Source organism: Egretta garzetta, unplaced genomic scaffold (assembly GCF_000687185.1).
Source record: "Egretta garzetta isolate BGI_Z169 unplaced genomic scaffold, ASM68718v1 scaffold215, whole genome shotgun sequence".
NCBI lineage: Eukaryota > Metazoa > Chordata > Aves > Pelecaniformes > Ardeidae > Egretta > Egretta garzetta.
Genome location: NW_009259719.1, coordinates 3556220 through 3567767, shown reverse-complemented (window position 1 = coordinate 3567767; position 11548 = coordinate 3556220). Strand labels below are relative to the sequence as shown.

The following is an 11548-nucleotide window of genomic DNA, read 5'->3' as shown; positions in this document are numbered from 1 at the left end:
ATCATTCGAAACAAATGTTCCATATTTTTTCAAAACAAATACTGTCTGGATTAAGACAATTTAAATTTACTTGAGAACATTCCAAAGCTGGAACTTGTAATGAAAACTGCTGTTTAATCATGTGGATTTCAACATCTTACATTTGTCCCTTTTTCTTTTCAGTATTAGGCCTATTTTAGACAGGGCAACCCCAAAGGAGCATGTGTTTATAGGAAAAGAAAGAACTGTGTGCCTCAGAGCCAAAAGGCAGCTCCGCATCAGAATGCTCCAGCAACACGATCACAGCCTCGCCCATGACAAATTAAAGCCCTCATTACAAAGATCAGATTTTTAAAAAGTGGAAGATTGCACCATTCCCAACTCTCCTGGGAGACAAAAAGAAAAGACTTTACTGTCTTCAGGGACAGACATTGTCAGAGTGGCTGCGGCTGCAGTTATCACATGTGTCACGTCCCCCCTTCCCCCGTTCTTTTCACGAAGAGTTTTGGTATAGGAAGAGGAATTGCAAGGTTTTTTTGCAATATAACCTTTACATTGTTAATAACCCACATGGAAGATCATAAATTATTCTAACACGCTATCTCTGTATCCCAAAACTTTTAAATTTATAATTCTGAATATTAATAGAAACAAGTTTCTCAGCCAGTATCTGATGTTCCCACATACTTAGGGTAACAAGTTACTGCAAGAACACACGTTTTAGATTTCATACATAGACTTCCGAACTAGAATAAACAGGGACTGTCCAAGGCAAACACACATCAGAATATGGAATACTGAAATCAATGTATCTAATTTGTTACTCGTGTAATCCAAACTAATTATTATCTATTAAAAGGCAGATACTGTATTTATGAAGTCCTGCTGTTGTTGTAACTGTGTATTTACCACAATGTTCAGACATGCTGAAGTCATTTGCTCATAACAGAAGTCACTGGCAAAATGAGGCCTTTAATTTGCACTTCCTTTTAAGACTGAAATGAAAGACCATCATTAATGTATTTCAGACAACATTGCCAACTCACAAATTATCTCAAGTCTCATGGTATTTTCCTTAAAGATGTATATTCCAGACTCATAGAATTATGTAAAAATATCAGTTTTCACTTTTTAAATTATTATTTTTGTCTTTCGTTATTGTGGGGGAAAAAGCCACAACACTTCAGTAATATTATATATTGAAAAGAGGAATCTATATGCAGGACTAAGACAGGAGTTCCGTCACATTTTGTCATATCACTCTGCTGATGCAATGAATATTTTCATTAGGTTAGATGTAAAATGGTGGCCAAATAACCACCAACAGAAGCATTGTTTTAAAGGATCAAGAAGAAAAACATTTTACCTTGAATAGTTTGTATTTGCTTCTGTTTGCCAGTTTATTCCATCTAACTTTGGCTCACCTGAAACTTCTGACATACACACCCCAAGTCTTTCTAAAAGTAATATTTAGTTCCCATTATTCAGCAATGCTCACTTGGGTTTTTTTAATAAAGTCTTATTAAGAAAACAGATTGGAAGAAAGAAATACTAAGTATTCCTACCTTCACAGCAAATAAGTTGAGAAGTAAAAAGAAGTATTTAACAGCAAAAATTAAATCGAGGTGTTGTGGTTTTCTGGTAGGCAGCTAAGTGTCCCATAGCCACCCATTCACTCCCCCTCAGTGTGACAGAGGAGAGAATCAGAAAGGCAAAATTGAGAAAACTCATGGCTTGAGATAAAGTCAGTTTGATAGGTAAAGCAAAGCTGCGCACACAAGCAAAGCAAATTATGGAATTGATTCACTACTTCCCATTGGCAGGCAGATGCTTAGCTATTTCAAGAAAAGCAGGGCTTCAGCATGCATAACACTTAACTTGGGAAGACAAATGCCATAACTCTGAATGTCCTCCCCTCAGTTTCATTACTGAGCATGACATTCTATGGTACAGAATATCCCTTTGGTCAGTTCAGGTCAGCTATCCCAGCTGCCTTCCCTCTCAGCCTCTTGTCCGTCCCCAACCTAATTACTGGGGAGCAGGGGAGCAGAGTCAGAAACTGAGAAAGCTTTGACCCTGTGTAAGCACTGTTCAGCAACAGCTAAAACATAAGTGTGATATCAATGCAGTTTTGGTCCCAAATTCAAAACATACGAAGAAGCAAAAATTAACTCCATCCCAGCCAGATCCAGTACATGAGTTCATACTACAAAAATAATGTATGGGAAAACATGCAAAGACCATACCTTCATTTCAATAACTGTCTGAAGAGCCTTCGTCTTTGCTGGCTCAGGCTGAAGTTGGGTTCTTCTATGTAATTCCTGTGGAGGGACACGATAGAAATAAGTCTGACGACTCATCTTTCCATTATTTTAATCTCTCATATGCATTTATTACAACTCAATAAAAGTCTGATGATTAGAAGCATGTAACTCCAAATGCTACAGGTGCTTCCCTCTCTATAATCCCTCTAGCATTGCTGCAGTCCCTTTCTTATATTACAGTCAACTCTGACAGCACATGCGCTATTTCCGAAACCCCTATCAATAATTAATGTCAACGGTGACAAAGCCAGCAAGTAATTTCTTAGTCCAAATACAATGCTGCTGTTTCTGCCATAACATCAAAACGTAGTTAATTCAGTTGTCTTACTAATTCAAACACTGAAGTAATTTAAAAATCTTTTACTGTAGTTTCGTCTTGTTTTTTCCTCTAATATCTGAAATAATCAGTTTGAAGACATTTAAATTTGACATTTTAAGGATAATAATTATATAGTGGGTTGATGCAGCACCTTCTACAGTAGCAATTACATTTCAGTTTTCACATTTTCATACAATTTTTAATGCATCTTAATCCACAGGTAAAAGAAAAATAGATTGCATTTAGTTAAGACATACAGTTAACAGAACTAACATCTACTGGTCTTTATAAAAGAAGAGGATAAAATTGGCAGCACTTGGTCTCTTATAAAACACAGGAGTTGTGTCTCGGTATGAGGTATCTCAATAAAAAAAACTCACTTACCTACATAGAACAATGTAAAGCTGTAATGAAACATCATTGTTTCAGAATTTGATGATGCTTATATGCCTCCCACAAACTGTCTGAGCAGTTTATTAGGAAACAAAACTGGAACAGGACAGATACAGACCTGTTTCTAGTCCTTTAGAGTCCTTTCCTTCTGAAGGACAGGACTGCCATGGCAGATGTCTTTCTCTCCCTGTTCTTTCTATCCCAGTGTTCCACATACATATTTGAACTAGCTTTATAACCATGAAACATACATTTATGCCTGGTAGGCTGAGAAGCTAGGTTCACTCATCACAAAGACATTAGCTGACTCCAGAACCTGAGCTACTGTGTCTTCCAATTATGCCTCTCCCAGCTCACCCTCATAAATTTTGGGGGGGGAGGGGGAAACCATCAAAAAGCATAACACTGTGGGTCCTAATTATCTTTACTCCCATCTCTCAAATCCACTTTTCTTGAGTGAAGCAAACAAGGTACACCTTGTCAATCGATAGACTAACAATCAAAAATATAATCAACTATGGACTGTGAGCACATTTCTGGGTCTCACCTACCTAATAATCCACAAGCTTAAAAGACATAATTTTTTGTATCACAAACTATCAATCAGTTTCTTGTTCTGTTTAGCAACAAGCACATGGCTTATCAATGACTTTGAGAAACAATCACTCTTTAAAGACTATAGTAGGATTTATTTGGGGCACATTGTTCAATTAAAATGTATTGATAATAAACATCTTCATAAAATATGTTCAAAAAAGTTGTGTGGCCTCGTATATTAAAATAACGGAAAGAGACAAATTAGTCACATGTGCTCCATTTAACTGAATATAGATCACTTAACTTGAAACGTAGTATATGACAGGACATAATATCAAGACACCCATCCCAAAATTGTCAGGTTTGGCATGCATTTTTAGTTAAAGAAGCTGCCCGTAGGTAACAGAAAATTTTATGTGTGCAGAAATGCATCAATACTTGGGATCTGTAGCATTACAGTTAAGTAGCCAAGTTACAGTCAAATGGCTGGTAAATTAAAAGCATTTAGATCCCACCAGTTTGACCTCATTTTTCAGACTCCTCTGTTCATGATTTTAGCCCACAAATGTCGGGGGGCATGGGCAGTTTTTCATCCCCTATTTGTACCATAGCTAACAATGACACCATAGTCAATTACTGAAGCTCTTAGGAACCCTGGCAATATAAAGAAGAGCAGCTGGATATGCTCTGTCTTGCCAGTTCTATTTTGCTCACTCTGCTGTTTCCAGAGAAGGGATGCACAAAAACATAATGGTTAGATAAACTGTTAAATTAGATTCTGACCTGAAATAGCCTATTGATATCTTGATAAACTACAGTACTGCCTGCAAGAGTCAGATTATATGCACGTGTGTGAATGCATACCTGAAGTAAAGTAGGCCTGCATGCTTTTTTTATTACATTAAATATTGCAGATATATGTATGTATATTTAAACTACCTCTAACATATGACAACAGTGACTTTCTAATTTTGCACTAGGCATTTATGAAAAAGTATATCTGAATGGTCCTTTTTTCCCTGTTTTTTTTATTTACAACTAATTCTCCACATTATAAAAAGAAGGAAATCTTTGCAAATCACCTATATAGGGAATCTCTCAATCACCACCAGCTGTTTGTCTCAGATGATACAAGTACTTTCACTACACAAATGTTTTAAAAAATAAAAGTATGTCATAGACTGTCATACAGTTCTCCTACAAAAGTCATGGAAAAATAGCTGGCCAGTCATACCACTATCTGATCAGCAAAAATTACAGCTAATTCTAAGACCAGACTTTGCTCCCCAAGGCCATATAAACTGAGTTGGAGTATAAACAGGATTCCACACATTACCCAGGGAGACAAACCAGAGTTTCCACCCCCTTAGCCAAAGATGAATAGGCTGCCAAAGATGAGTACTCCTAGATGTCTATCATAGCATGAAGCCTTGCCTCATAATACTTTTCCTGTTTGCTTTATGAATCAATCTGATGCTGGCTGACTTAAAAGCTTTTCTTCTCTATCCCTGATGGTAAAATGAAGCAGACTAGGATTCTGGAGAAGATCAGAAAATGACTCCCACTTTATTATTTTGTGTGGATTTTCTTCCAATCAGATTCAAATGTTTAGAGACTCCCACAAGGCTCAGTTCTTGAATTTATGTTTTTCTATGTATGCTTTTTTCTTTTGGGGTACCTGATTCAGGGATATACTTTTGGGGTACTGATTCAAAGATAGTGCCACTTTATGTGCATGATACCTTACATTGACTGTTTTATTACCTGAAGTAATCTGGAGGGTTTCAAATTTGCCTGAACAACTAACCAAGAGATATTCTGAACATTTAGTGAAGTTCTTATAGCCTAAGGAAACCAGACTTTTATCCATTACAACGTTTTTGGAATTATGCTGCATTGTCTTTTTAATTTCATTTAATAAAAAGCCCAGGGAGCCTAATAAAACCCTTTAAAAAAAAACCAAAACAGAACAAACACAAACATAGAACAACATCAGGCATAGTTTCTTTGAACCTGAACTGTCTTGAATGGAACCCTTGATACTTATATCCATAATAAAGTTCTTGTGCCATCACCTCTGCAACCATCCAGGTCTATATTAATAATTCCTCAGAGATGTACTTCTATGAAATTACACTTTCATTATATCGCCTATATGACATCTGTATCACTGCAATTGGTAGTACTTCTGAGTAACCACTTTGCACGTAAAAAATAACTACAGTTCTGCATAATCAGATGCCCACACCTGGGATTTCATAATGATGCTTAGTTGTCAAGGTGATTAACACATGCACATAAAATTGACAGGTAATCAGATCTTTTTCCTCACATTAAATTTATTCTAATATTCTTTACTTTTAGACTGAAATGAGTCTTAAACCAAAGCTGGCCATTGCTTTCTCCTTCCACGTTTCTGGCATATTATGATTAGCAACTTGTGTTGGCCTTAAAAGTAACTTCAGCACACAATTTTACCACTAATTTAAACATCAAAAAAATCCCAAGAGGAAGCAGCTTATATCATATACTTCCTAAAATAATGGTGAAAGATGAGACCTGGTTTTTTGTTCAGAAATAGATAAAGAGACCTTGCAAGATTTTATCATTATAGACTGGTATTCAAAATCCGCACTACATAGAACAGTCTGAACCTACTACTAATTAAAACCTAAAGAAAGCTGCCTTTTTATCCCAGCTTTATTATAAGACACTTCATCACTTGGCTGCAGGAAAGCCAGGGTGCTGCAAGTTGATCCTCCTTTTATTCTGCTCCTGATGTATTTTATTAAGGTTCCTAAGGCATCATTGACTATGTGCTCTTCTGATTAGATGAGGTTGAGCTGAAACTCTTACATAAAACGATACACCAATGCTGTTAATGCAGTTCAAGTTTTTACCTTCTATTTACATCAAACTGCTTAAAATAATATGACATAAAGTGCTAGAAAGAAAAGGACTTTTTCAGAAAAATAGGCAATTCATGATGGTATCATGAAATTGTCAGTGAATGCCTGCATTTCAATTGGTATGCTTCTACTGATTAAAGAACAGAAAAAAAATGGAATCGTAAACCAGCAGATTTTAAAAAAAAAATTAACACAAAATTCAAGATTTATAAAAAATTAAAAACATAATAGAAACGAAGACATCAGAATGAAATTACCATTAGAAAAAGAAAGACGAATTATTAAAGATAGCAGCAACTATACGTAAGGCAACGTAAAAACAGGCATGAGAAACCACTGTGTCAGTAAATCTAGCTTCTTGTATTCCTAGGTAGAATGTACAAATCTGTAAATCACGGCAGGCAATAGTATAGGAGCTGCTAGTTCTCTCAAACACCTCAAAGCAGACTGCTTCCATTCTCCTGGAAAAGAAAGCCTTGGTATAGCTTCTACACAATCAGCTTGTCTGAACTTTAAAATTTAAATCAACAGTATTTCGATCAATTACTTAATTTAAGTAAAAGCACAGCCAGTTACCTAAGGTGTCTAAAAAGTAGTGTTTCTTCAGCCAAAAATACCATTAGAAAGACTGATAAAATTCTATTTAACCAGAATACTACAAAAATGTAATATATAGGAATTAATTTATTCTTAACATAAACTTATCTCCTCTTTCCTGTTTTCTAACCCTTCACATCTACCCCCAGCCAAAATGGTATCATAGTAATTTAGATGAAAGTATACTTAAGAAATCCTGATCAAACTTTTTATCTTTCAGGAAACCGTAAACTGACAACACTGAAAATTTCCATGTCTGCCTCCACTGTGTAGGAAAAAACCCGCTATTATTAGGAAGGATTCCAAAAACCACATTGCCATTGGTCGTCTTTTAAAAACCACTACCACAGGTATTTGAACTCTGTGAGAACCTGTTAAAGAAATTTTGTCAAATCCCAAATTTTATAGTTTGAAGTAATGAAAATGTGGATACAAGCATGAGATGAAAAGTTACGGGAACCTCTAAAGAGTTGATAGCTATTAAAATTCTGTACTAGAGAGTTTATCTGTAAATGAGGTGTATTTAAATCTAAGTTCTCACAGTTAAGCAAAACACCCAGATGCATGCCTAATTCTCTCTCCATTTAGCATTTTCAAATGAACAGGCAAATTAGTTTTGATGAATACAGACAAATAGAGGAATAAATTGCATGAATTGGACACCACCACCAAACTATAAAACAAAGATCAGTAGTCCAGCACCACAGACAAGTCTAGCAATAATCTCATTAGCCTCAGTATTACTCTCGAATGGTTCTGACACCATTCCTGGCCTACATTAGAAGACTCGGGTGTGTGAAGAAGGGTAGGAGGGAGGAAGGAGGAGTTTTTACACAAGGATAAAAACACTATATTGAATCACTCGCCAAAATATTTCTTTACAATTACCATATTTCCATTTATTCCTGAATTCATGCATAAAAGAAGGGCTTATGATATGTTTTACCAATATGCCTAAAGACAAACTCTAAAAAAAAAAATAATCTGAGCATTAAGAAACTCAGCTTTTCTTTGGCTTGTATGTCAAAAACACCTTAAGCAACCACACATGTTGTCATACTGGAAGAGTGTCCTCTGGCAAGAGATCACATATAAAAAGTTTCAAGTGAAAAGGCGATTTGTGTATGGAGCTTGAAATGCATGTGGGACAATTTAGTTTCTAATTGAAAGCACATCGAATGTTTCCCGAAAGGAGCTACTGAAACTCTACTTTCACCAGAATTCTTGAAAATTTCTTTCTTTTCCTTGTAAAAAGAACAAAATGTCTAGAGGATCATTTCTTTTTTTGCCCAATATCATCAATCTTTTTTCCTCTTACCAAAATTACTCTCTCTTTGGTATAGCAATTTTTAAAAAAATGCTAACATAGTTTTGTTACGATATTTGTGGTGTCCCTCAGGGGTCTGTATTGGGACCAATACTATTTAAGATCTTGACCCATGACAGACAGTGGGATTGAGTGCACCCTCAGCAAGCTTGCGGATAACACCAAACTGAGCAGTGCAGTTGATAATGCTTGAGGGAAGGGATGCCATCCAGAGGGAGCTGGACAGGCTGGAGGAGCAGGCCCATGTGAACATCATGAAGTTCAACAGGGCCAAGCACACCAGGATCAGGGAAATCACCAGTATCACTACAGACAGGTTGATGGATGAATGGATTGAGAGCAGCCCTACGGAGGAGGACTTGGAGATATTGGCAGATGAAGAATTAGATATCATTAATTTTAAAACATAAAGATTAGAATTATCACATTGTTATGTAACAGAAGGTCAAAGCTCTCTGTTAACAAAATTGTCTCCCCTCGATATTCAGACAAATTTCATCACTACATTCTCAAACAGTTAACATCTGTTCAGGTAAAAGTGTTGGATTGCTGAAACAAATTATCACACAAAAGGATTGCCTAAGCACTATGTTCTATATCCATAGAAGTTCATTTTTTAAACAATATAACATATAAACATTAGTATTATTTTATTACCTTTTTACACTACATACTATTTGAGTGTGCGATATAATATTATTTTGAAGTAAGTGTACATACTGGTATGGATGACATGGTAGTAAACAGGATCATTGATTAATAGAAATTCTATACAGCTGTTAGGTTATGCAAATATGTGACAAAGGTCATGAGAGCACTAACCTAATTCTGGAAAAGAGATGGACAATTTTGCATACAATTTGTTGGGGTTTTTTGGGGGGTGCATGTTTGGCGTTTTTTAAGAAAAAGCTTGTAAGCAACACTGAAACAAGTATTTCTATTCTGTTAAATTATCTTTAAAAGCCTTTAGTAGTCTACAGCAATCAAAATTTTTCAGAGTGTTAAATGAAATGTTTGGGAAACAAATATTTGAAATAGCTTTTCTTTTCCATTGCCTTTGATATTTTTGAAAACAAACAATTAGAATGCACCTCTGAAATTTAAAGAAAGAATCATGCTTTTTAACCTAAAACTAAATTTTAGGCTTGCTAAAAAAAAAAAATTCACCACACCATTCCCCCCCCCAAAGAAAAAATTTTGCATTGATCTTTAAAAAAATAACCCACCATTTTTTGATCTGCCAGAAACTAAACCAAACCCACCAATGCAGATCTATCTGTTAATTGAGATACACCAACCAAGTCAGTCTTTCTCACCAAGGAAGAGGTAAGGGGTAATGCAGAACACTCATTTCACTCTGAAACTTATATTCTGCAGAAGAGCCTGAATGCATCATTACAGGAATACATTTAAAACAGAATATTGTAAAATAGAGTTGATTGTATATGAGAATAATGGAGTGAAGTAAACACAAACACCAGCATCATCTACAACAACTAGCTGTGATGTGTTGCTTGCCACCGATACTGTGCACTACCATAGCTACAGAAAAGAACCATTCAAATCACACAGTAAACAACCTGCACAAGTAGTTATTATCCAGCTGAATATTTATCATTCTATGAAGTCTGTCAAGAGTCTGTTAAAGTGAAGTTCATACACCAGCTTACAATAATTAAAAAATAATTTTAAAAAAAGGAAGAAAATCCACCTAGCACCTGCTCCAATTCTTTTTCCATTGCCTGGGAAACAAAGTGTTGCTTAGTAACTTGAATCCATCTGTTCAAGTTTCCTCTTTCAGTCTCCCCTTTTTATCAGAACAAAAAAAAAAATAACACCCGTAAACTGAAAATATGATCAGAAAAAAAAAGTGTTTTCTCACTGCATAAAAGATGCTACAGATCCTTACCTGCATTAAGATTATGACATAGTTAAAAATATCTGATGTTGTCTCTTCAAAACAATGTCATCTCCCCTCCCAGATTTTTTTTGTATTTTCAGGAAGCAAAAAAATTTGTTTTATTCCTTTTCCTTACCTCAGGGTAATATAAGCAGCAAGACACCACTTCCTTACACAGTTTAGAGACTACATCTTTTGTGTAATTATATGCTGAACATAAGTATCTATAGGCCAGAGGCAAAGGCAGAGATTACAAACTACTTTGCTGTGCATCAGTACTTACAATAAAAGCTGAATGCATAGATATTGTAAGTGTCTAAAGGCTTAGTTTTCCCTAAATAGGTACATCAAAGGAATCTCCACTGAAATTACTGGTATTATCTGTTGTGATTAAAATCAAACCCTAAAGGAGAATTTTCAGAACTTCGGGAATCCATGTGATGATGTAAACAGGATAAGACTGGAAAACAGGCAAATGGAGAAAAATTACATGATGATGTAGGATACCAATACCACATGTATTAAAAAAATCCCACCATGTTACAAACAGCAGTGGTAGCAATGACAAACCAGAGTTATCTAATGTTTTCCATTTTTTACATTTTTAGGCACTAAACTTACTGCAGTGCAAGTACGGGGTTTGTTTTGGTAGGTTTTGGATGCAGATCTGCCCCAGAAGGGCTCAAGAGAGAAGGTATAGTTTCAACAAATAAAAGTGCTTTAATATACTGAGAAAAAAAATTACATGCTATAAATTATCTGATTTCTATGTCTGTATTTTCAAACTCAAAACCTTGGAATTACTGCTATTACTACAATTAAACATTTTATGTCATCTTTGTTTCAAAATAATGGCAGTCAGCTCAAGGCTTCTCAGAGACACTTGTTTCAGGAGATCTTCTGGTAGAAGAAAGGAATTGAAAGAGAGTTAACAGGGAAGAGCTAAGGTTTAATGCTGTCTTCTGCTATACTCCAGGCCACCCTTCTTCAGACAATCTCATTTTCTCTTTAATGTAGAGCACAGGACAATGTAATGCTCATGTCCAGCCTGGAGGTACTGCAAGGACCTCAATTCACACCCTAGAAGCAGCAGCTTTCTCTTTCTTACCATTTCTTCTTTCTCTTGAGAAGTCCCATTCACCTTCTTGTTCCTCTCATGCTCTGGGGAGCAAAAAGGAGCTGAACAAGCAAAGGAAACACTCCTTTTAGAGTTTCAAAGAGGGGCTGAGGCAGAAATCATTAACACAGGGAGGGAGCCACTCG

At 35.8% G+C, this 11548-nt stretch overlaps 1 protein-coding gene across 1 annotated transcript in view; it reads right to left on the bottom strand.

The window, feature by feature from the left end:
* Positions 1-11548, bottom strand: part of ERC2 (ELKS/RAB6-interacting/CAST family member 2) — a 362739-nt gene that overhangs the window by 256858 nt on the left and 94333 nt on the right. The window contains exon 4 of the mRNA XM_035894657.1: positions 2226-2300. Within this exon, the coding sequence (XP_035750550.1) occupies positions 2226-2300 (75 nt within the window). The remainder of the gene's footprint in view (positions 1-2225; positions 2301-11548) is intronic.